The following is a 27,294-nucleotide window of genomic DNA, read 5'->3' on the forward strand; positions in this document are numbered from 1 at the left end:
TAAAGGGGCCCATAAAAGAGGTCAACTCAACAAACATAAAGTAAGCTGTAACTTAGGAAAGAACTCAAATAACTGACCTGCCATTACCACACACCTGGGGACTTTTAAACTAGTGGGTTAAACTACTAGTGATACAGTGGAGGGGGGTGGGTGAGATACAAAGTCTTAAAACAGAACATTAATTCCATTGATCTCCCCATGGAGTCCAGGTAGTGGTAGCACCCTCTTGCAGAGCTTCTCCGTTTGGCACCATCTTTAGGCCGCCTCGGGCAGGTACAGCTCCACATGAAACTCAAAACAAAAACCAATAGATAAACACAAATAAACCGCAACCAAAGATGCATATCAAATCAAGTGGAACTGTACACTACACCTTCATGTTTGTGTGACTGGAGTCATCACAATCAGCATCATTCTGTCCTGCAAGATGTTTTTCATGACAGTGTTTTCTGACAGTTACTTCAGACATGCTAAAGGATTACGCTTGTGACTAGCTCAAAAACCCAAAGCAAAACCCACTGCAGCACAGCTGGAGGGCAACCAATGTCTTCCTTTGTTTTACCAAAGCTGTGCTACAATGCAAAATCCCTGAGGGACAAATGACTTTCCAGCATGAATATTCAAACACACAAAAGAAAATAGTGTTTCAATTTAACAATGTTTTTTAATGTCCTTTTTTACTTTAAAGCTCCACCCCTTTTTTGTCCTTTGATGTTCTTCTATTGTCCTGCGGCAGTTTTTTTTTTCTTGGTATTGTCTTCTCACACATTACAATTGCTCCACATCCATGCCTAATAGTGCTCGTTGAGACTTCTCAACGTTTTAATAAACCACTGTTTTACTCATTTCCTTTTTTTTTAATACCATATTTTTTTTAGTATCATATTTTCCGCACTATAGTCTGCACTGGATTATAAAATGCACCATCAAAGAATGGTATGTAAATGTATTTGTTTAATAAGCCATCAATATTCTCATCATCAGAACACAGTTAATTCACAAATAGATGTTGTAAAATGTTCGAATTGATTACATTTAGATCCGTGACATCATATTTGGTGTTAAAATAAATAAATAAATAAAAAGTGAGCATGGTGTCTAAATTGCTTTTAAAATCCACTAGATAGTCCTGCACCATATATAGTTTCTTATTAGATATAGGGATTAGGGTGGGAATTCGGACATAGTCTAGAATTATAGCAACATGCTACACGTTAGAACTGTTAGCCATGTTAGCATATTTACAAGACTTTTATCTTCCAAACTTGATGCAAAGCATAAAAACAACTGATATTGGTAAAACAAACATTACTGTGACTATGTTAACTCTCTCTTTTTAGTAAGACTTAAAAATATAAAAAAACATAGCCAAACACTGCTACACGTTAGCTGCGTTAGCGTATTCACAACACTTGTAATTCCCAACCTTGAAAAGCAACACACATAGAAAAAAATAGACTGATCCCGCTCAAACAAACAAACAAACATTACTGTGACTAAGTTAACTCTCATTTTTGTTAGCAACATGCAAAAAAACCCACTAGGACACTGCTACACGTTAGCCACATTAGAAGCACAAGAAGCATTAGAAGCGTTAGCTACATTAGCACATTCAAAATACTTTTAACTCCCAACTCTGTTTGCAAAATGTAAAAACAACAGACTGATGATACAGCTATCACAAAGGTTACTGTAACTAAGCTAACTCCAAACCTCATTAGTTAGTCAACACAGTCAAACACCGCTACATGTTAGCAATGTTAACGTATTCCCAATAGCTGTAACTCCCAACACGTAAAAAAGCAGACTGATATCGCTAAAGTAAACACTACAGTGATTATGCTAACTCCTAACCTTGTTAGTAACACACAGTCCAACACTGCTACATGTTAGCTGTGGTAGCGTATTCCCAATAACTGTAACCCCCAACCTTGAAAATCAACGCACATAAAAAAACAGAGTGATCCTGCTAAAACAAACGTTTCTGGGATTATATTAACTCCCATCCTTGTTAGTAACACGTAAAAAAACCCACTTTGACACAGCTACACATTAGCCACGTTAGCTACATTAAAAGCATTTGCCACGTCATAAGCGCTAGCTACATTAGCATATTCAAAATACTTTTAACTCCCAACTCTGAAAGACGTAAAAAAAAGATGATACCGCTAACACAAAGGTCACTGTAACTAAACTAATTCCAACCTAGCAGTCGGACACGGCTACATGTTAGCCTTGTTAACATATTCACAATACCTCCAACTCCCAACCTAGAAAAGCAACATGCCAAAAAACCAACTGGTAAAGCAAATGTTGCAATGATTACTCCTAACCTTGTTAATAACACATAAAAAACAGTCCAACACTGCTGCACGTTAGCTTATTCACAATACCTAACTCCAACATTTGAGGAGCAACGCGTAAAAGAACGAACCGATACCGCTAAAATAAACGTTACTGAAACTATGCTAACTCCCAACCTTGTTAGTGTCACGTAAACAAAAACAAAGTCCAACATGGCAATACATTGGCGTATTCACAATACCTTTAACTACCAACCTTGTAAGGCAACACATGACAAAACAGACAGATACAGCGACAACAGACGTTACTGTGACTCCGCTAAATTCCCACCTTGTTAGTAACATATAGAAAAAAAGACACACTCCAAAACTGCAACATGTTAGCCACGTTAGCGTATTCGCAATAACATCCAACCAAATAATTTGACAAAGTGGCTTGTACCTCTTAAATTCACTTCAACACAAGGCACTCCAGATTATAGGGGACATTGTTTTTTTTTTAAAGGTTTTTAAGTGTCTTATAGTGCAGAAACTATTTCATGCACATTCCACTCATCTAAACTAATATACCTCTGAAGTCTCTTCCCTGTTTATCTGTCATAACTTTCAACATTTCACATCAAGAAATTATGAAAATGTGAAAACCGGTTGTTGGTTCACCCAGTGTTGTAACTAGACCAATACAATTATTTATCTTTTACATTTAGCCAATCAACTATCTCTGCCTCTCTTCCAGAACCATCTGTCTTCCTGTCCTCCAACTTTTCCACACTGTTCACCGTCAGTCTTCTTATTTCTTTTCTAATATCCTGCCTCAGAGTCTGGGGTCTCATTCTCCATATCTGCAGAAATATCAGAGCTCTAACTGCACGTCGCAGACTGTTGCAGTGTTTTGTTTAAAATTAAATACCGCCTGTGTTTATTCTCCAGAGACCTCTCCTTATTAAAATGTTCAAAGAGGTCTCTGGGGTTTGGGTTTACGGTCTGACTGAGAGGTGGATTTGCTGGAGACGTCCACTCCACTCGAGATAAAGCCGTTTGTGGAGAAACGACTGAACTTCAGCCGAATAAGCCGTTCCAGATCGACGTGCAGTGGCAATTGCTTCTATCAGATCAGCACTGACGTCTTTCTTTCTTTCTTTGCATTTTGTGAACAACCCAACAGAACCTCTGCCTTCCCGGAGTTTGTCACACGTCGGCATGACTTGCTAATCAAGTGCATTTGATTAGCAGCACCTGCCTGTCACTTTTCCTGTTAGATTTCTGTGCGAGTGCACGCTCGTTCGCACGCTAGCTCTGCATTTTCAATTAGATTTTGTTGTATAATCACTGATGCAACAAATGTGACGTTGTTCAACTGAAGCTGCATAAAGAGCTTGTTATTTCTTTTTTCTTTGAGACATTGTTCCATGAAAACACTGACACTTCTGTGAATCTAATTGTGCATATGTGTGTGTATTTATTCATTTACAAATGCAAATGTGTTCTTCTATTCTATGATCACAGTTCAAATATTGTTGGTATTTTTTAAATGGCAAACTGCTTGAATAATTTGTAAATGTAATTGACTTTGGAAATGTGGGAGGAGTTCAATACTTTTTTCTCTCCTTTTCATACAAATCTATTTCTATATGTCTTCTTTGTTTCAAAATAACATTTTAAAGGTTATTTTATTAACGATTTTTATGGTACTTTACTTTTAATATACAGTTCATTCTTTTGCACTGTGAAAAGTAAAACAACAGTTAACAAAAGCTCTGTAATCTGTTAAATGCATTTTTTTTATTTTCATTAAATTACATTTAATTAGAATATTTTAAATGTAACAAATTATGTTTTTTTTCTAATTGGTCCAATGTTTCCCTTTTTACAGTGAATTCTGGCTCCATTTCCTCTCAGTCTTAGACTTCTTTTTACTTAAATTACACAAAAAGAAGAAAAAAAATAGCTAATAAGTGAACTTTCTGACACTTAAAACCCCCAAACTGCACTGCTTGCTCTCATATTTTGTTGCCCCATTGGTTCTATCTTCTGTCTGAAGGCCCCAGAGATGTGTTGAGGTGAACGACTCGCCGTGAAGAATCAGAGCCGAGGCTCATTAAGAGTTGCTGCCTTATGTCTGGACCAATTAAACACGTTCAGCAAACTGTGGCACCCTCAGGACTCCTAAGGCCTCACGGAGTCGCTCAGGTTTCAGCATGCCGCTCCAGGTTTAGCCTCAGAGCCAGCAGAGAAGACAGAGTGGGTCTTATGTGGTTCAGTAAATGTCTTATGCATGAAGCACTAAACTCACCTCATGTATGTGAAAGAAGGTAGAAAAAAAAGCACTTGGTCAAAACAAGCTTCGTTTTTGACTCCACTTTAATATTCTACTTTATGGAAATTAAGCTTTTTCAGACATTTTTTTCCATCCATCTACTTTCTAAACCATTTCAGAGTCATGGAGTTGCTGGAGCCTATCCCTACACCTTGAACAGGTTGCCAGCCTGTTGGAGGTCCACGAACTCGCACATCCCCACTTAGGGACAATTTAGAGCAGGGGTGGGCAAACTACGGCCCGGGGGCGACATGCGGCCCTCTAAACCAAAATAAATTATATATATCTAATGCTTAATAATAGGGCTGGGTATCGATAATATTTTCCAGAAACGATTCAATTTTTTTTTTTATTCTTTCCATCCTTCCATCCATCATTTTTTCTGTATTTAACAAATACATTGACCTTTGTCTATAGGTGTAGAAAGTTATTCAGCATTTATTCATGATGTGTTAGGAGATTTGCTGTTTTTCTGATGTTCATGTGTGTTTTTCAAGTTTGATAGGCATTTTTCAGATCACTACATGAACACATTGTTTCTTTAAGTTTGTGTTTTTCCCAGAGGGACATCAACCCATCAGTAAAATTGGCTCTAAAATGAGAGCAAAAGCTGCACATTTTGAAATAAAAACTCTAAAATGTTCCGTTTTAATGTAATTTTAAATCCAATTAAAGCCAGGATTTCATCCACATTCTATGTTGTTTCTTTCTCTTCTCGCCGGGCTTTCTATCAAGTTTTATACCCCCTTTGTTGCCCACAAGTCTAAAAGTTTGCCCACCCCAGATTTAAAGTAACCCATGATGTTTTTAGACGGTGAAAGGAAACCGGAGAAAACATGTTAACTCCACACAGGAAGGACCCAACCAGAATTTGAACCTGGGCTCTCTCTCTGTGTCGCAAAACTGCAAACCACTAGACCACCATTACTAAATCTATTTGTTTGGACAACCTATAGCAGGAGTGGCAAACTCAATCGCACAAAGGGCCAAAATCCAAAGCACACCTAAGGTAGGATAAACATTTATTGAACACTCTAAAACTAAGTTTTCAAAACTTTAAAGCTGTAACTTTTTAACATAATAATGAACTAGATAGACATGTATAGCATTACCTCCAATAATGCTAGTGTGAATGCTGTAAGCTGAATTTGGCCGCTGAAGATGCTGAAACTGATAACTGAAAACACTGAAGCTGACAGCCAGCTAAGATGTTAGCTAAATGCCAAATTAGCCTAAAAAGAAAAAAAAAAACTTAGATTAGCCAAAACAGCTAGCATGTAGCTGAAAAAACAGCTAACCTTTAAAATAGCCTAAAAAACTGAAAAAAGCCTACATTAGCCGACAAAAAAAAGCTAGAATTATTATCTAAACTCCAATACAGCCTAAAACACTTCAAAATAACCAGATGTAGCCAAAAAGTCTAGCATGTAGCTGAAATATTAGCTAAACTCCAAAACAGCCTAAAAAAATCTTAGTAAATGTAAAAATAGTCCAAAAAGCTAGCAGAATGCCAATTTTAAAACATTAAAACCGTGACTTTTTAACATACTTATGAATATTTGGCAGGAATATCATTCCAGAATAAATCAACTTAAACCTTAAATAACTTTTAATATTTTATTTTCCCATAAAAATATATTTTGTCAAAATTATCCAAATTAGAAATAAGCACAAGATAACATCGGGTCATTAATAACAATAAAATTAAATGTTATATTGTTATATTATTATCCGGAGGGCCGGATCCTTTGACACATGTGACCTTTAGGATTAAACATACTGGATGTTTGGTGGAAGTATTTAGAAACTCTTCCCAGCCCAAAAAATATTTGTGTATTTTTAACACTTGTCCATCACAATCTGTGTGAGGTAAAAAAGAATAAAAAAAAGAAAAAAGAAGATTGGAGCGGCTTGCTCGTGCCACGACGCAGAGCGACGCCCCGGGGAAACATCTGGGATGCTTTATATCGCGGCCAGTGGAAGTGCTCTGACTGATTACAATGACATTTATTCGAAGCGCCGCCGCATTTAATCAGCTTTGTGTTTGTGCTGCTTTGTGTGAGATGAAACTGGGGCTTTCCAGTGAGTTTTTTTTTTTTTTTGCCAATCATTAAGGGAACCTGCTTTATACACTCATATACATAAGTCATTGACTTGATCCCCCTTTTTTGGCAAACTGAGGCAGTTTCAAAGCCAGCGGCGCCGTCTCATCATTATGAGTGACTGACGCGCCGCACAGACTGCAGGGTGAAACAGGGTTCCCATTTAGATTGCTAAATGTCCGTTTGCAGCCAGTTTGTGGACAACACAGCTGTGTGTTTGTCAGATGGTGACTTAATGACTGAATCAGCCTCACACACGCACACACATCTGTGCTCAGCAGGCTTTGGGGAGCAGTCTCAGAAACATTCCTCTGGTCGCCCCCGACTCCTCGCGCCACATTTTCTTTTTTGCTTACAGTGTTCGCAGGAGAATAGCTCCTAGGCGAGTTTGCATAAAAGAATCCAGATGGCTCGCAAGTGAGTCAGAAATCTGACATTTGGTGCGTCATTTTGTTTCATACCACACTTCCAAGCATCACATCCAGATAAAGCGCTGGGGGGAGGGGGGTAAGGAGGCAAGCTGAGCCGAGTGGTAAAATACCTCCAACTTCATACCGACGTTAGAGAGGCTTTCATAACACGGTCTACGAGCAAAACCATAGACGTCAACACCAATGAATGCAAAGTGCGCAACAAGTGAAGAAAAGAGAAGCGAAGCAGCAAAAGACACAAGGAAGGTCATCAGAGTGTCTGAACAACTGCGAATCTTCTCAGGTCACAGTTTTCACACCGAAACAAACGGCAGGAGACAGACACACAGGCAGGAAGGACACAGAATAGATGAAATAAAGACTCAATAAACACAATGTTCATCCACTCTAGGTCATAACTCCAATGTGTGCAGAGTTGAAGTAGGTGTAAAGTAAGAGTTATGAGAAAATTGGCCTTTCATGCAAAAGCACAGACTGCAAAGAGGTTAGAATCAGATCTATTTTCACAATGTGCAGATAAATAGGTGAAGGATAGGAATTGTGAACTAATACTAGGAGTGTAATTATTTATTTTAACAATGATTCGATTCACATAGTTTGTAGTCACCAATCCGATTCATAGTTGATATTGATTCATTTTTAACAATCTGATTTACTGACCTAAAATTGATCTTTATCCAAAACTTCCACCAGTGTGACTCAGAGATAAATACCTGGTACTGAACAGTGCAGGTGAAGTTTTCCAGATTCCTTGTATGTCTTCAAGATATAACATATAAATTAAATATATGTACAAACAAACAAACAAGAATTAATGTCAAATCCATTCACATTTTAGAGTCCTAAAGTTCAACCCACTCTTGTTTTTCGACATCAAAAAAATACTTAAGGAAACATTATTAGATCATTCTATGACACTGCATGGTCACGTTTCATACATTAGACTGTCATGATGGACTGATTACTTGTTCCTGCATGTCGTGTATTGTGTATTGATGGTATAGTATGTTATAGTAAAATAAACCAACCAGATCTCAATTCAATTGTGTTCCTCATCTTCAGCTTTTCATATGTTACGGTCCGTTTTTGGTGATCCCCTAAAATTCAGACAGATTTACCTGTCAAGACGTAACAAGATCAACATGTCAATTAAGTCGGTTGATCGTTACAACCCTTATTAAAACATGTTCCACTTGCTTTTTTTGCTAAAAAGTTTGTTGCACATCCACTCATTCATTTAGGTGATTTCACATGAGACGCTAAAGGATGTAAAAAAAAAAAAAGTACAAATCCAAAACTTGCAGATATTTATATAATTTTGTCCTGCTCCTTCTCTGATTGAACAACTATCTAGCTTTTTTGGTAATGATATTTAATTTACATCTCTACTTAATTATACAAAACAAACATATTTAAAACAAAAAAAAGAAAAAAAACACGGAACATAAAGCAATCTGAACTGAGGCAAGTAAAATATGAACTATAGGCAAACACATTTTACGCAACATTGCAAATCTCTAAAAGTTCATAAAAATATCATTACTATCTAGCTTTCTTTTCATTAAATGGGGGTATTTGTGCATGCATTGGACAACTCAAGCTCCAGTGTAATGTAACATAAGTTTTAGAAATCCACTGTAGAGTTGATGCTGAGGAGGGAGATATCCCAGCATCCTTGTGGTTTTAAAGCATTGTGGTGGCGTTTGGAGCATGGATGAATAGGTAGTTTCCATGTTTTGGAAAAACTATAACTATTTTATTCTACATATAGGTTTTAGAGCAGCATATGCTAATTTACTTATAACATTTTCTTCAGAGAAAGCTTCATGTATTTCAGCAGGACAATCCAAAAGTCACAGACTCCAACTTTACTAAACAATGACTTCATATTAGAAAAGTTGCAGTGTTATGAAAGAAAAGATACGTCAAACATAAAACCCACTAACATTTTTTCAGACTAGAATATGGCCGAATTTCAACCCCATGAGCTCAGAGACCCATAATGACCTTAAACAGTTTGGAAAGGTAGAAAAGATGCTGCATCAGGCTTCCCTATCCAACAACCATGAGATCTAAAATAGATAAAAGTGGATAAAGTGTACTTTTTTTTCAATTTAAACTTAAGCCTTACACCCTGTTCTTGAATTCAAAGTGAAGATAAAGAAATGAATCAAAGAGATATACATAATATTTGCAGCTCCTCAAAAGACCAAAAAGAAACAACTTCCCACTAACTCCTATTTTTAAAAAAGTCCAACTCTACACCAAAAATAAAGTACAGCTTCGTTTTACAGTTTTTACAGTTTACAGTTACACTTTATTTTTGATTCAGGGCAATTATTGGGGAAATCTATTTTTATTAATCTGCTGTTTTGACTTAATTGAAGCTCAAACTTGTGATTTGAACAACTCAATAGATGAGCAAATTGGAAAACCAAACTAAAGCATAGAATCCTTACAGTACCCCTCCCCAAAAGGGCAGATCCCAGATGCCCAAAACACCTGAAAGAAGGGGACCTCTCAAGTAATTACCTATTGTCCTTATGAGTGGACTGTAGTTCAGTACAAAGACTGGCATCAAAGACTAGACTGTGCCATATTGGCTGAAACATAAAGGATTATAAGGCCTTGTCCACACGTACCCGGGTATCTGCTAAAACGAATATATTTCTATACGTTTCGGCCTATCATCCACACGAAACCGGAGGATTCAGTCACTGAAAACGGTGCTTTTGGAAAACTCCGGCCAAAGTGAAGATTTTGGAAAACTCCGGTTTTGCGTCTGCGTGTGGACATGAATAACCGGTGATTTGCGTTTTTAATCGTCACTTTTTGCGACAATAAATGCATACACGTCAGTACTAGCTGCGAACTCACGAACCAACTCACGCGATAAGTCATTAAAAACACGACGATGAATGAGAACAAGTATTTTTTTATTTGATTCACTAAAAAAGGAGCATTGGGGTGATGTCACAGCTCTGTCTGGAGAGCGCGTGCCGCGCAGAGTCTATTGACAGTCTCAGGTGAGAAACCTGTTCAGTGGTTTTTAAATGAATAACCATTCCAGCAAGTAAGCTGCTGGACCTTTCTTTGTTTAAAGACACGATGAGATGCATTTAAGTTTCTGTCCTGCACTCGCGCTTTTCCTCAAACGAGATTTCAGCATCTTCAGGCTCCAAGCTGCAGAAGTGCAGCTGCAGATGAAGCCATGAAGCTGTTCGATCTCTCCTGCCGTCTGCGTGTTGAGCTCAGGACAGACACACAAAGAGGCGCGTCTATTTCGAAAAAAAGTGTTTCCAAAACAGTTTTGCGAAAAATGTCTGTTTCGATACACCCCAAATGCCACCCACTGTAAGCGCATAAACTTTTTTTTGGAAAAATGAGAGTTTTTTCGAAATTGTGGTGTTTCCATTAGGAGGATTTATTATCGAAATTCCAATTTTCCACTGTCAACTACTGTTCTGCCAAGCTCATAACCGCGTCCAAGAGCGCAAGTAGGCGGGGACGTGTGGATGGAATTATTTTTAAAACGATCACGTGTGGACGCAACACTTTTTGTAAAACGGAGGTCAGCAGATATGCGTTTGTAGAAATACCCGCCTAGGTGTGGACATGGCCTAAATTTCAGTTCAGTTAAGCACCCTCTGTCTCTTCAGGTCTATGTTTTTTCAGGTCATCCACCTCAAGTCATCTGCTCTGCTACCTTTTTTGTTTCTGAATTTTTTCCCCACAATATACTTAAATGTTTTAAGTTACCCTCACCTAGGTCTGGCTGCAGAAGCCCTAACTGTTTCCCAGAACTTGTTTTTGTTTCGTTCCTCCAGGTCCCCTCCTCTCAGGTATTTTGGGCATCTGGGATCTGCCTTTTGGGGAGGGGTACTGTAAGAATTCCATGATTAAGTTTGGTTTTTCAGTTGTGTTAATGGTTTTGGTCGTGTTTTGAGGCAAATACTGGTGAAGGGGGACCCAAAATTCATGAGATGAGGTTGACAAGACAAACAAACAAGAGGAAACAAAAAGGTGGCAGAGCAGATGACCTAAAAAACAAGACACTAAAATAGCCTGGATAAGGATAATTAACAGAAATGAAAGCAGCTGTGGACGATCAACATGAACCTGCAGTGACTGATGGGAGAACAACTCAAAACATGAGGCAAAACCAGGAACTGAACAGAAAAACCAAACTAAGCCACAGAATCTTCACCAAAGTTGAAGGGAATGTGGCCATAAATTGTGCTCAATTCCTGTGAAATTGATGGATGTCATAAAATTATGAAAAAAATTAGAGATGGTTTCACTGGTTACCTTCTGTCTCTGCTGATCATGGGAGGAGCAATCAGTAGATCCAAATAGTTAATTATAAACACACCTATGCGTGGCTATGGTGCATTAACTTCATGAGCAGAAACTGTCTTTTTTTTTTTTGCATATTTGATCACCCAGTTTTCCACAACATGAATTCACCACATATGGAGACATTTTTATCTTATTTTCTATCAGAATCTTTTGTTACTGACTCTCTACACTAAATGCATGGGGGCTGGGAGGATCATACAACTAATCTTTTACCATTTTAACATAAAAAAATATATATATCAGACTTTGTTTGTTTGTTCTTCTCCAATAGAACTTTCCTTTAGACAGAGCATGGCCACACAAACTTCTTTGATCACTTGAGAGCATAAAGAAATACAAACTGAGCTGAAGATGAACCGTGGTTACGGCTGATGTTAGTTTCTAATCTTTGGCTGGGCAGCGTGATCGTGTGAGTATCAGGTACGGTTACATGTTGCCATTCTATGCATCTGGTAGGATTATGGATTTCAGCAGCTCAGTAAATATTGGTTTTGGCAGCAAATATGGGCCATCGAGTCCAATTGAAATGACCTTTCCAATAAAGTGACTCCCAGTTTAAAAATTCTTAAGCATGCTACTTTTTAAAAAAGGTCAAGACCAGCGGGGAAATAAAAATACTCCAGCGAGGTAAAATCATGTGATTTGGATTGTGTCAGTGCTCATTTCTGTCAGATATTATCAGGCGAGTGCATGTATACGAATATAATCCTAATTTATAATCCTATAATCCTTATTTCTTTCATTTTTATTCTATAAAAATGAAATAATATCTCACATTTTTTTCTAGATTTTAGTTTTTCTTTATCTATTTTGTGGGTAAAGCCGACTTGTAGCCAAAAGAAATCAACTGAGATACAGAAATCTGAGGAACCCCCCCCCCGAAACTACAGATCAGTGTTGCATCAACTCTGACAGAAGCAACTGTGATTTTCCCACTTGAGCGTTCAATATTTATTCAGCCTATTTACCATGACTACATCTAGGTTGTTGTGCGTAAGCTGAGGATTTATAAAGAAGCTTGTCAGTGTGCAATGCAACGCTGCATATAAGGAGTATAACTGCTAATCAGGGTGTGATGTTGTAGCCACTGAATGATGCAAACATTCATGCACAGCTATAAATGTCAACCGTGGCACACATTTCTTGCTCGGCATAAGATCAGCGTTTAATGCAAACCTAATGTCTCCTAGTCACGTGCGCTGATATGGAGGTTGATTCATATGAGTGCTGTGGGTTTTTGGGTTGTCTGCGGAGGGTTGTTGAGTGGAGTGCATTTTTCTTGAGGCTTGTATGTCATAATGACAATTGTGATGTGTTTTATGAGTTTATTGTGAAGTATTGGTAAGGATAATGTAATTTACACTCACTTATGATAATGCATATACTCATATAGTGTGCTCCAGTCATCAGTAAGGAGGACACACTTGTTCCTTACTGACCATAGCACACACTGGATTCTTGGGGTGTGCACATGATACAAAAGTGCCCGAAGGAGGCCTATAGGATGTCCACACAAACTATGATCTGATTGTCTAATTTCCTTCTTTCTAACAGTTCAATATAGTCTCACTCCCAACATGTCATATATGGACGTATGGTTCAGGTCACTTTTTGACGTCTTGGGTGGCCCCAACTGGTCGTTTTTTGATGTGCTGGCTGTTCCCGTTAAACAAGGGTTCCCCATCCTCTGGGCCGTAAACTGGTACCAATCCAAGGACCGCTTGGTGCCAGGCTACAGACAAGGAAAAACTGCATACACTAACCAGGAGTCCCCAACCCTCAGGACGCGGACTGGTATCCTAACCCAGTACCAGTACTGGTATCCTAACCCTGTTCCGCATCCATTATACAATCAGGTAGCCTGTCCCGAGGGTCCGGGTCCCGTGATTTATTGGAAACAGCAAGCACGTCTAAAAATGTGTTGAATAGTCCGACACATTCTCACTCCCAACTCGCCACATATTGACGTTTGGTTAAGGACCTCTCCGCGTCACATGTGGGTGGCAGTTGTTTTTGTGACATAATAGATAATAAATGGAAACCATAAGTAAGTTAAAAAAAATAAACTCTCGTGATAGAACAGTGTAAACACACCAGATGAACAATGTTTAGTAAAAGTGTAAATGCTAGTTTAGTCTAACTTCAACGGTGTGATACAAGTCTTCAAAGGGTAACCAAACAGGAGAGTTGAAGGCTCCACCCACAGTCAGAGGGGTGGAGCTGGAAAACAAGACTGTTATCATTACTGGAGCAGCAGATCATGATATGAGACTTCTGAAATGATGCGAGACATTCACAAAATTCTAATGTAATATCTGAATTCCACCTGTAGGGGGCAGCACACAGAATGTAATACTTTTATTTTAATTTGTCATAAATGTGACAATGGGCTGCACGGTGGCGCAGTGGTTAGCGCTCTTGCCTCACAGCGAGAAGGCCCCGGTTCGAATCCCGGCTGGGACCTTTCTGTGTGGAGTTTGCATGTTCTCCCCGTGCATGCGTGGGTTTTCACCGGGGACTCCGGCTTCCTCCCACCGTCCAAAAACATGCTTCATGGGTTGATTGGTGACTCTAAATTGCCCCTAGGTATGAATGTGTGAGTGAATGTGTGTGTGCTTGAGGCCCTGCGACAGACTGGCGACCTGTCCAGGGTGTACCCCGCCTTCGCCCTTCAGTAGCTGGGATAGGCTCCGGCACCCCCGCGACCCCGAAAGGGAAGACGCGGTCAAGAAAATGGATGGATGGATAAATGTGACAATGACCAACAAACAACACTTTTAAAGCCCCATTCATAGAAGTCAAGAGACAAAAAGAGTTGATCTAGGGTTTGGTTACGCTTTAAAAAAAGTCTAGCCTCCTTTAAGCTTTGAAAATGCAAATCTAGAGTTTAGAAGTGAGGAGTCGCGGGGACACAGATGGACATGAAAACACAGCTGATTCACAGCAAGAGTTAATGGAAACCCTGAAGGCTGGATATCTATCAGTGACAGGAAGGAGGGGGATGGAAGGAGGCAATGGGAGTGGGGGTGGGGGGTTGTACAAAATGGGGGGGAGACAGAAATCCAGTGGACATGGGATAAAGTGAGACAGAAAGCAGATAAGGAAGAGAGAGTGTGAAACACGGGAATCCGGCGGGGCGTTGCAAGAGGAAGAGGAGAGGAAACCAGCGGCACGGGCCGGTGATCACACCCCCCCACCTCCCCCACCACAGCTCCACATCTATTAAAAAGCCATGCTCAGCTCTCTGCTCCACTCCCCTCACGACTTCCCTCTCTAAAAGCGACCGTCCCTTCAGCCCCGGCGGTTATGACATACCCGCGAGAGCTGCAGGGGAGTGCTCGTACGTGCACGCTTCACATGCGTGTAGGTGCGTGTGACAGGTATGAATATAGATGTTTTTGTCCCACTGGCTCGGCTGTCAGCCTGATGCCGTGAACACCCTTCCAGTCCTCTCAACGGGTGCGGAGGAAAGGGAAGCCACCCGGGCTTGACATTTAACAACTGACAAAGAGTGTTCACATTTAATCGCTAAATGTTAACCGCCATAATAGTCCCACTTCACTCTATTAGTGAGGGACAAAGCTTTGGGTAGCTCCCACCTCCTCATTGATTTCCCTGGCAGAGCAGGAAGCTTAACTCTGACCCATTTGCAGTGCTGGTGATAGTGCTTATCTTTAAGTAACATTAATAGAACTTCCAGCTCTCTTCATTTTGGCTCCTTCTTAACTGCATCAGAGCCTGAAAGAAGCTAAAGACACAAATTTAACTTTATAGCCACGCGTAAATATCGTTGTGGTTCAAAGCGGAATATAACAAGGAGACATAAAAGCATCATTAGCTGATATAAAACGCTGCTTTTTAATCTCCTTCCGTCTGTTTTCCCTTCAGTTTGCTTCACGTGGAGAGTTTGAAATTCAGAACGACACTATCTTCTGCTGAAATGAAACCGTTCTGTAATCTCCGTTGGCGTTAAATCTCCGAGATTCTTGGATCGGATGTTCTAGGATCATTTCCGTGCTGAAAGAATGAGCCTGTGGCCTGCAAGGCAACTGCCGCAAGCTTGCAGCTTCCCCACAAAGAATCCAACAGCTCTCCAATCGTTATTGCAAATTTTGAATAACTGTAGCAAAAACGTCTGAATGAAATCACAACTGAGAGCTTTCTGATGGAGTCCCAGAGAGTTTTAGCTTGAGGTCAATTCCAAAAAATTATCTAAAATACCACAAACTGCAAAAAAATTGCATTTTAAACCAACGTTTGCTTTTATTTTCACATTTTTAACTACAGTGTTTATGTTTAATTTTACTGTCATTTTTAAAAAAGTATTTACTGGATGCTTTTTTATTTAAATTTTTAAACTTGCAATGTAAATCACACATTTAAAAATATATATTTTTGTTTTACTTTCTTTTTCTGCATCTGGCCCGCCAGGTAATTATATTCGGCCCTCCAGATCATTTTATATTATTGTTATTAACGGCCAAATGTTATCTTGCGCTGGTAAGCCTCATTTCCACTGTGGCGAGTTATAGTTCTTTAAAGAAATGACCGCAATGCGCATTTCCGCCACTAGGGAGAGCAAAGGAAATGCTAGACTGGAAAAACAAGAGATCAAGAAATAAACATAATAAACAATGTAATAGGAAGTGATTAGGCTACTTTGTTGGTTGAAACATTTTTTACAACTGAGAAAAAACCAAATCTAAAACAAAGCTACAGATAAGTTGACCATAGGGTATTGAAGTCCAAAGGGTTGAATGCGGCCCCTGAACCAAAATCAGTCTGACACCCCTAGTGTACAATAAAGGTCAGACTAACAAGTGTCTCACTGCCTGCCTCAGGTAATGACCACATTTACACATAAAATGATGCAAATGTTAGCCAGGAGAGTAGCCAGTTAGCTTCCCCTTGGTTCAAGGAGGTCAAAAAAAGCCTGGGACTTCTAGTGTTAACTTGCAATATGTATTCAACCTCGAGCACGAAAATGGTCATAAAAACTTGTGTGGCTACAGGTAAACGCTAGAGTTTTTAATAAGGAATCCCCCAAATATGTGTTTACGGGCGCTTAAATACTTTTCATTGAAAGTGGCCACTTGAACGAGCGTTGCAGAGGACGCTGTGAACGTAGCTTAAACCAGGTTGAACTTTGACCAATCAGAGACTCGGATTTGGTAGTTATGAATGGATGACGTCCCTTTTAATTTATGGAAGTGTCAACTATTTGAAAATTGATCATGAAGAGAAATTAATAATTACTGTTTGTGCTCGAAAGCAATTCTATGAGACTCTTTCATGTATCAGAATAGAGCTGTGAATAGAAAACCCTGAAGCAAAAAGAAACCTCTTCCAACTGTAGGTGGTTGACATGTTCTAGTAAACAAACACATTCAAGAACCTGCATTTACATTCCCCTTATGCCTGTATTTTTATACTTTTTCTAATGTGCAGACACAATAATATAAAACTAACATACATATATATATATATAACTTTTAAAAAAGATACCTGAGTTGTTGTTGCAACAGTTGTTTTGTTTATTTCTTTACTTTGCTGCTTACTTCTGACTAAATGGCCAAATCTGGGTCTTTTATATAATAATTTCTATGATTCAGAGTTCAAAGGGTAACCAAACAGAGAAGTTGGAGGTTGACTCCGCCCACAACCGAAATGTGAAAATCTAGTCAGAGGGGTGGGGCTTGGGAACAGAACCGTTGTCATTACTGGAGCTGCAGATCATGACGTGAGACTTCAATGGTTTGACCAATCATTGAATTCAAATGTAATACCTTAATTCAACCTGTAGGGGGTCAGCAAAACAACTGTTTTGAACTATATTTTCAAGAATTAAACACGTTTATTTTAACTTTTCAAAAATTTTGTAACAACCAACAAACAGCACTCATAAAGCCCAATTTATAAAGCCAACAGACAAAAAAAAGTTGATTCAGTGTTTGGTTACCCTTTAAGTAAAGATCCAGATCAACATTTTTTGAACTACTACTAACCCAGAATGAAAACTGACTGAATGAATTTGCTTTCAGCATATAAGGTGCAAAGTGAAAGAAAACCTCCAAAAACCCAAACCCAAAGCAAGGATAAAACAGATGTATTGGAAAACGACAGCCTTTTTCTGTATTTAAATGTAATTAACTCAAAAATAACAAATATTTCATTAAAACAAATAAATAACTAAACTCTCTTCCATCCATGTGATGTTGATTTTCTCTTTCAGACATTAGTCAGACTTCAATCATTTTTATTTCACCACTTTTCCATTCCGTGCACATGCAAATAAGCGGCCAGATATGAAATTGAATTTGCATAAAGAAACGTGGAAGGAAGTGCACTTAAGAAGAAACTTTAGCTTAATGAGCCGACCTCTCACTGAGTCCAATATTTAGTCTCTTTATGAGCTTTTTTTTTCTTGCTTTTGCAGCGACACGCTGCTGTGTAAAACACCTTCAGATAGGATAAAGGAAGAAGTAAAATACAGTTGAATTGTATCAGACATTTTTAAGGTCGTGAAAACAAAAAACATTTAATCGTATGTGAAATTTGCATTTCATAGATGGTTGAAAATAATTTTTTATTCTATGGATCAAAGATAGGCACACATAATCATTTCGATTATGAAATTAAATTGATTTCCAGTCATAAATGCTAATAGAGCTCATTCATTGCAATATTTATTCTCTCGTTTAAATTAAGTTATTTTTATTCCCGCTGTTAGCAGCTGCATACCTGAGCTTACAAATTCAGCACATTGTTATATGGCTCTGCCTGCTGGTTTGCTAATGAGTTAAAACTAATTAACCCAGGTTTTGAATTGGTAGAAATTAATAGCTATTGGAAAAAAAAAGTGCAATTAGAATTTCAGAGGTAGCTCCTGTAATGAGTCTCCAGAGCTCCAGACTGCAGGTTCATCCCCATCCAGGTCCCCCCCCCCCCCCACTGCCAGTGAGCATCACTCTTTATCTTATAACTCACAATCATCCCTGGAGACACCAAAGGCCAAGTAGTCACTTGACATGTTACTGCTTCTCCTACTTGACAAATGCGCCGTGATGGTCTCAGCAGGGATGAGGAAGGGCAAAAGGTTGAGATGGACCTCATATCCAGTTTATTGTGACATGTGATAGACACTGAACGGACAGGGGACTTTCGTGACCTTGTATGTTAAATCCTTTGTGTTCATGACGCTCTCACAGATATTAGTTCTGAAAACCAAACATTGCAGCATTTTCTCATCACAGAAACTTCAATATTAGCGTCTTCGTCCTCCCAGCAGCTGACAGACGTACCGACCCAGTCCACTTGCAGGCTGTTGAAAAGCAGACTTCCTCTGAGAGGAGGCGAAGGGCGAGGAAGAGGTAGAGGAGGAAGAGGAGGGTCCGTATATCGTAAGCAAGGATAAGCACAGATTTTTCTGATGTCTCCTTAAAATAGAAGAAGTAACATCATCAAAACTGCCTTTATCCATGCCTTCATAGACCAGCCCTCCTCTCCACTGAGACGGACAGAGCCGGAGAGCACACACAGCGCAGGTTTGAGCAGTAGAGAGGACAAACACAGAAAGTGAAGCAGTTCAAAACATACATTTCAAAAGGACAGGAGTCACAGCAGAGGAGTGAAATGAGAACAGTTGGGTTTTAAGGCACGTACGATGCGGGCCGGCTGCAACGCGCATCAGGAGGGACACCTCGGAAATACTCGAGTTCAGAAAAGGACGGAAAAAACAAGACCTCCTGTTTGCAGTTAGCCGGCCCACATCATCAGGTCAGAACAAAACCAAAGAGGGGTGTTACGGTACCAGATTCAGCTCTGGACAAATCGGTTCAACGTTGGGATACAACATGCAGCACAAAATCCCAAATCACACTTAGGCACAATGTAGACTTAGTTTTTTTAAATGATATAAGTTTACTTCACATGTTAGGTACATCTTGAAAAATGATTAATTAAAAACACTTAAAAATCTATTAGGGATGTAACGATTCTTCATGAATCGGTAAAAACCGATTCATACTCGTCATCATGTTCATCAGACAATTAAATAAAATCGGTTTGTCTTGGCCTGTGCCTGAATTTGGAAAAATGCAGAGCAGATGACATTTTTCCATGCAGGCTCATTCACTTTATTGTAAGTGTACGCACCCCTATGTGTGCATGTCTGTGTGCCTGTGAGTGTACGGGCACTTCTGTAAGTGCGAACTTGTTTGTGAGTGTTTGAGCGCGCCAGGGAGTGAGTGGGCAGGCCTGGGAGTACAACATTAACCGAGTATGAAAAGATTTGTCATCATTTCAGTATTATGTATAATTGTTTGTTGGTATTAAATCCTTTCTGTTATTGGTAAAACAGACAGCTTGATGTAAGAGTCAAAAAGAAAACATACTTAAAATGCTTTTGATTTATTTTGCTGAGAAAATAAAAAAAATCGGGAAAAATCCAAATTGTGACTTTAAAACTGTGAATCGAATTGAATAGTGGTTTGACCGAATCGTTACATCCCTAATATCTATGGAAGACAAGGCGGTAGGGTCATAAATTTCACCAAACCAATTTTCTGAACTCTGTAGAGGAGTGCAGTGGTGTATTTCTCCGCATAACCTTTTGTTTTCCATGAGTGCTCTTATTTCTGGCTGTTTTGGGCTGCAGTCTTGTGCAGCCATGTGTGAACAGCAGCAGACTGCAGCTCCGATGTGAGCGGACTACGAAGAGGATGGGACACGTTTGTAATCGCTCATCCTCGATGCTTCTCCGGGTTCATGTTTGATACTAAAAACCAACTCAACGTCTTAATTTGTGAGTTTAACATCATTACTTTACAGTTCAAGCATAAACAGATGAGATTGAATCTGTTTGTTGTAATTTATTCTTAACCATGATTGTTCCTAGTAATTTGACCCAACCCCAGAGGCAGCTTTCATGGAGCCATTTTGGTTCCTTTCCAAAGTTCTTGGGTAATGTTTGGAAAACTGAACCCAATCTATGTGCAGACATAGCAGGTCTGTGCCCAAGAAAACACTAAGTTTACCCAGCCTGCCAATTGCTTCTGTGTTGCTGCTGAGAACAGAAAATCCCTCCAGTAGGACCACAAATGCCCAGTTTACCAGTTTGTGTAATTAGCACATTTGGCTGTCTTTGTACCGTTACACCCCTGCAATCAGCACACAAATAAGCAGACTGTATACATGTACAGATCGCACAAACAGTAGAGCTAAGAGGAAAAGACACAGGTTAGGTCGCCGAGTAGAAACAGGAAGCCACTGCACTACAGGTAACAGGTACAGGGTGCAAGCTGCCTCCAAACAGAAACGTTCCCATGTTCATGAATGAGTTCACAAACAAAAAAAGAGAAAATCATAGTTTTTTTTTTTTTTTTTTTAGAGGCAGCTTTGACCTTAAACACAGAACAGTCATCCCTACCATGGTGACTCTGGGAGCGGACCGGCCAATGTTTTTCTCCTAGAAAACAGAACCAGGTGGTTACTTCTTTTATTTTGATGCTGCCAGAACAGAACAAAGTCGAGAACAAGAAATGTTTTTCAGTGAATCTGTCCAACATTGGTCCAGCATTTAAAAAGTCAACAAAAGAGCAGTACAGCAGCCAAAGAAAATCTGTACATTGATCTAGGTGAAGTATTTATATGTAGTTATTGCTTTACTGTTAAACTGAGCTCCTTAAAGTCCAACTCCAGTCGTCTTTTTATCTATGTTAAAATCCCTTCCAGTGGTCTATTAGCTATAATATATCACACATTAGCATTCCCAAGTCTTCACATAGTCATGCATGGTTAAGGACTCCTCCACGTCCGTTTTTAACATTTTTGGGTGTCCCCAGTTAATACTATCCTAGGTAAGTTGATGTTGGGATTGGGGTCATCTGGACCCCACAAGACAGCACGCTGAACTTTTTTTCTCAATGATTTTTTATCTTCACTGATGTCCATGGTAGACGTAAAGTCCTGCCCACCTTCATCCACATTTGTCATAGGGGGATAATATGGTAATGTAAGGCTTGGGTCATCTGGACCCCATAGGATAGCTTAAGGGTTAAATCGGGGGGGTCCAGTCGTTTAGGAGGGCACGGACCGAACCTACCGAAACCGTAGCCTGGACCGTGTCCTGAACTGATACTGAGCCGCATCTGGTATCAGCACCGATCAGCATTTGGTACCGGGTAAGGGTACCGGTGGGGTCTACGTGTGGCCTTGAGGTGGGGGAGCCTTGATGTAACCCTTGTGCTATCCTACTCATGTTTACATTAAAAGTGGGGTCATCTGGACCCCACAAAACAGCACACTAAACTTTTTCTTCAAGGATTTTTTTCTATTTACTGGTGTCCGAGGCAGACATTAAGTCTTGTCCACCTTTGTCCACTTTTGTCATGGGAAGGATCAAACATCAATTTAAGGGTGGGGTCACCTAGACCCCATAAGAGAGCACGAGGATGGGATCAGTCAGCACATCAAAAACTTTTTGATGCGGAGGGGTCCTTAACCAAACGTCAATATGTGACGACTTGGGAATGAGAATGTGTTGGATTATGTGGGCGGGGCTGTTGGCATGGAGGAAGCCTGCCCTAATTTACATACACCCTCTCCTGCTAGCTTACAGCAGGGGTCCCCAAACTATGGCTCGTGGGTCGGATTCGACCCGCCTCCACATGTGGCCCGGCCCCCTGAACACTATCAGAGATCTATGATCTTTTTTTTATTTTTTCCCCAGTCTGACCCACATGTACTGTGACTTTTTATTCTACTCTCCTGCAGTCTGTGCTCCTATCTGGTTATGTGTGGTTTCCTGTAAAAGCATAGACATTTTCTTAATATGTGTCCTTCATCCGCAGCAGAATGCCACAAGAACATGTTAAAACACAATTTTCATAGGAGCAGATCTTTACATTTTCTGAATTTCAGACACATCTAAAATTTTCCTTCAGCACGGATCTGAGATTCATAAAAGCAATTCTAAAATGCATAAAAACATTGAACTTTATGAAACAGAGCAATTTCAAGAATAAAATACAATTCTCAAATGGAAAATTAGGGAAAGACAAATCAATTTGTATTATTTCATATTTCTTTACAGACTTTTTTTCACCCTTTTGTAGTCTTTCGTCCATTTGACTCAGTTTACAGAAAAAAAAGTCTTTACTGTCATTATGCCTTCAATTCATTCAACAAAAATTAGAGTTCTTCCATATACATGTATATGTTAAAAACAAAACCAAGTAACTCAATTAAAGTTCTGGAAAAGTTATTCTAGAAATAATGTTCCACTTTTTCCTATAAAAGTACAAAAATAAGACATGGGAGAACAGGCCGGAATGAAATATTTCCCAGCAGTTTTAAATTGAAACCACACATTTGTAAGGTAGATAATAATGTATTTATTTGAAAACCATAAACCAAGGGTGTCCGGCTCGCCACATGGTTTAATCCAGCCCAGTCATGAAGAGAAAAAAATATAAGAAAAAGCAAGTTTCTAGCCCGTTCCTGTGGCGAGTTATGGTTCTTTAAAGAAATGACCGCAATACGCAATTCATCAACTAGGGGGAGTGGAGGAAACGTAAGACCGGAAAAACAAGAGATCAAGAAATAAACACAACAAACAATGTTATAAGTGATTGGGCTATTGAGGCTGAGAAAAAAAACAAAACTAAAACAAAGCTACAGATAACAAGTTGGCTATGTTGCTATCATTTTACTGGCCTGGCCCACTTAAGATCAGATGGGTTGAATGTGGTCCCTGAACCAAAATGAGTTTGACCCCTCTACCATCAACGGCTTAGTGCTTGCGTGTGTTTGGTGAAATAATGGCTCTGGGGAAGAAGCTGTTTTTCAGTCTTCTTGTTCAGTTGCACCTGTAGCCAAGCAGGTGGGAGTCGGGGTGTGACTGCTCCCTGACAACGTTCTGAGCGCCACTGAGGCAGCATGAGTCATGGAGGCTTTTCAGAGAAAGAACGAGGCAGCCGATTATCTTCTGAGCTGTGTTTATTATTCCTTGGATTGCCTTTCCTGTCTGCCTCAGTGCAGATGTATCAAATCGTATGTTAGGAGGCTCTCCACTGCTGAGCAGCAGAAGGAAACCAGCAGCTTCATCCAAGGGATGGTTTTTTAGTACTGTTTTTGATGAGGGCTTTAGTGTTGCAGGACCAGGTGAGGTCTGTAGTGATGATGGCACCAAGGAAGCTCTGGTTCTGGACCCTCTCTACAGATGCCAATGCGATGTAGAGGGTAGCTGGTTTTCCTTCGTCTTGGTGGTGTTAGCTGCTAGATTTTTTGCTTTGATTGGGTCAATGGTAGAGTTATAGTCAGTGGGAACCTTCCTTATTTGTGTTCAAGCTGGTTCAGTGCAGTGTAGAGAGATCTGTTTGCCAACTGGTAAGCATCAGAGGTGAGGGAGGCAGGTCTGAAGGTGATGGCGGACCAGTCTCTCAAAGTGTGTCATCATTAAAGGTTGGGAATGATTGGGTGGTAGTCATTTAGGCAATATGTGTTGGTGTTGGGAATGACAGTGGAACTGTCATTCCCAACAGATGGGATGGAGGCTTGTGTCAGAGTTTTGGGTGGACTCGTGAGTGCATCCTTTGAGTAACTTCCTGGGAATACCATCAGAAATGGTCAACCATGGGTTGATTTTCAGCACTCACTTCACTTCATATCTGAACTTTGAGGAAATGAGGGGTTACTGGGTCTATCTTGTCCAGGTTTGGCATGTATGATGTGGATGTGCTGCTGTGATAAACTAAAACACACAAAGAAGCAGTTTAACTCTCAAGTCAGTAAGGATGAATCTACATCCATGAAATTGGTTTGCTCCCATAACCTCTTTGTGCTGTCGTCTGTGAAGTTTTCATCCTCTTTTGGTTTTATGGTTATGATAAACATTCTTAGCAGAGGGCGATTGTATATTTTTACTGAGTTTTTCCAGAGGTCAAGCCCAGCATTTGCCCCTTTGTTTCCTGTCCCAGTGCCTCCTAGCTGCAACAATCTACAAGGATTGGCCATGATGTTTGCAATATTGTGTGTAAAGAAGATCTGTTTGAAACTGATGTCCATAAAGTGTCGGTGGATAGATATCCATTTCCCATTTGTAGGCGTTTAAAACTTGAAAAACAAGCCATAGTGTACGAAAAACACCAAAGTTGCTGTGTTTAAGCACACCACCATCTAAAACTGCAATTCTCTTGTGTTACTTTCTACTATTACTTTACTATAACAATGCCAAGTTGTATTCTTCTATCTAAATATTTCCCTGTTAATTTAGGACAAACAATGATATAAAAATCAACATTTAGGTTGTGTGTGGAGTTATACTTCAATCAACAACAGCTCTTGTGAAGATACTGACATTAAGAAAATCCTGTTTCTATGGATATTGCATTCTAGCAATGAAAGCATTCTGCAGTTCCACAACACAGTCATGTTAAAGAGATTTTCTAATCAATTAAGTTTGACTTTTTAGCTTATTGATAAAATACATATTTGTCTTTGAAGTAACTATGTTGTGGTCCCTTCCCGGCTCTTCGCTCTGAAACCTGCCAAATTTAGATGTACGGCAAATAAGTTTCTCTTTATTTTCCCTCTAGGTGGGCCTTATCAATCAACCAGGACTCTGTGGTTTTAACGGCAGACATGTGGACACATGGAGTGCAGATAACTACAAGGATGAGTAAGGTTTAGTGGCTCCATATCGATTTTGTTGGTTTTTATTTTCCCCATCAACTACTACTTGATGCCATCTGACACCATGGCACAAAAGACAAAATCACCTCTCTTGCTTACTGTACACACACACACTTAAGAGGTAGACACATAAACTAGTGCAAAGCGCAGGGGGAGACAGAGAAGACAGAGTGGGGGCTTCAAGAAGTAGGAGCGCCGAGGAGGAGAGGATAATGAGAAGAAGAGAGGAGGTGTAAAAGTCACTTGTTGTTCCCCGCACCCTGACACCGCGGGGCTCCAGCCATGCGGCACTTTGATCCATCACTATCGATTTACCGTCAGCGTCTCTTCGCCATCGCCTCCCACAGTACAACACAAAGCGCCGCGGATGTTCCCCGGCTCTGGGGCGGGATGAAACGCACACCACTCCTGACCTTAAACCCACCAACCACACACTGATGCGCACCGATGGGGAGATTGGGAGCATTGCTGGACAAAGGTTGATATTTCCACATAAGTGCGTTTATAGGAGCAGGTATCCATGAACCAGTGATTAGCTGAACAATAGGGGGAGGAAGAATGCTGATAACTCATTAGTTATGATGTGGTGAGCATGTTACTCACTTGACTGGTTGAGTGAGCACAGTCAGTGAAAGTCAACACAACAATCCCTATGGAACATGATGGTCTGTGATACTCCTTTATGTCTTACTCGGTTCTGCAGGCTTTGATTGCTGGATTCCCATCCCATTATTAAATCAATTTTATGTAATATTTCAAAATTTCCTGCCTGAATACAACAATTATTTATTTATATTTTCTAAAAGTGGCACCAGGATATTTGTAAAGACAGTAGGAACATAAGATTGATCAGTGAGATCTTCCTGGTGCATGAAAGCTCCGGTATCAAAACTTTGGGACACAATATTTGTTAAAAGATCATAGCTATTTGTTTTAAAGCATTAGCGCTTGAGGAATTGCATATTGGTAAAAAGGTAAACACCAGCCAGAAGTATACTGTTTGTAGATATACAACAATAAAGTACACAGACAACTTTGAAGGCTAAATGTTTATTTTGTCGAAAAATCCTTCCAATTTCTGAACATGCTTAGTTCCTGTTGAGGTCACATGACTGCTGAAGCCTGTCCAAACTACTGTTGGGCAAAGGCATTGCAGTGCCAACTCACATACGCAATCACATTCACATCTAAGGACAAATCAAAATGACAAACTGATCTTCAGTGCATGCTTTCAGACTGGCAAATGATGCCGGAGGTCCCGGAGAAAGCCCAACCACGCACAAGGAGAACATGCAAACTTCAAACAGAAAAGCTGGGACAGCTCATTCAGGACATTACTGCTTGTACTTTTGTAATTCATGAACTTTATAGGTTTTGAAATATTGAGCAAAATATGCCCTACAGGAGATAAATGAGAAATCAAATCCTTCAAAAACTTTGAGCACATTGAAGCCAATGAACCTCTGCATACTTTCAGCTAGAGACACCAGTCAAACTTTAAAACGTCCACTGAGTTTTTTAATATACCGTAGTTTGGAATTCCTCTTTTATTTTAGCAAAAGCTAGCTGTTTTTGGCTAATTTAGACATTTTATCTGTGTTTTTAGGCTAATTTGGAGTTTAGCTAATATTTTGGCATTATGCTAGCTGTTCTGGCAAAATTAGACATTGTATGAAGTTCTTTAAGTAAATTTAGAGTTTAGCTAATATTTGAGCTTTAGGCTACCTGTTATGGCATAATTACATGTTTCCAGTTTGTTTGCCTAATTTGTCATTCAGTTAATATATTAGCAAACTATCAGCTTCAGCGGTTTTAGCTATTAGCTTTAGCATTTTTAGCTATAATTTTCAGCATTTTCAGCTATCAGCTCTAGCATCTTCAGCTGCCACATTCAGCTTGTAGTATTCACACTTGTATTATCATAGGTAATGCTAAATCTGTTTTTTAAGTTTGTGTTGCTAAAAAAATATATAGCTTCATATTGTCATTATTGCAGTTTAGTTTGAACTATCCATGTATAAGTCTAAAAATGTATTTTAAATAAAATATATTTGTGTACTTTACCATTTTTAATATTTTCCTTGAAGATA

General features: G+C 39.5%; 1 protein-coding gene across 6 annotated transcripts in view; it reads right to left on the bottom strand.

Annotated features, from left to right (window-relative positions):
- The window catches only part of LOC112154185 (protein shisa-6), a 122,688-nt gene that overhangs the window by 19,963 nt on the left and 75,431 nt on the right, over positions 1 to 27,294 (bottom strand). For 3 of the 6 annotated variants that reach the window (XM_024284943.2, XM_024284939.2, XM_024284938.2), the window contains exon 5: positions 20,940 to 20,978. The exons of the other annotated variants lie outside the window; for them this stretch is intronic. In XM_024284943.2, coding sequence (XP_024140711.1) covers positions 20,940 to 20,978 — 39 coding nt within the window. The remainder of the gene's footprint in view (positions 1 to 20,939; positions 20,979 to 27,294) is intronic. 6 annotated transcript variants of the gene reach the window in all.

Source organism: Oryzias melastigma, linkage group LG19 (genome assembly GCF_002922805.2).
Source record: "Oryzias melastigma strain HK-1 linkage group LG19, ASM292280v2, whole genome shotgun sequence".
NCBI lineage: Eukaryota > Metazoa > Chordata > Actinopteri > Beloniformes > Adrianichthyidae > Oryzias > Oryzias melastigma.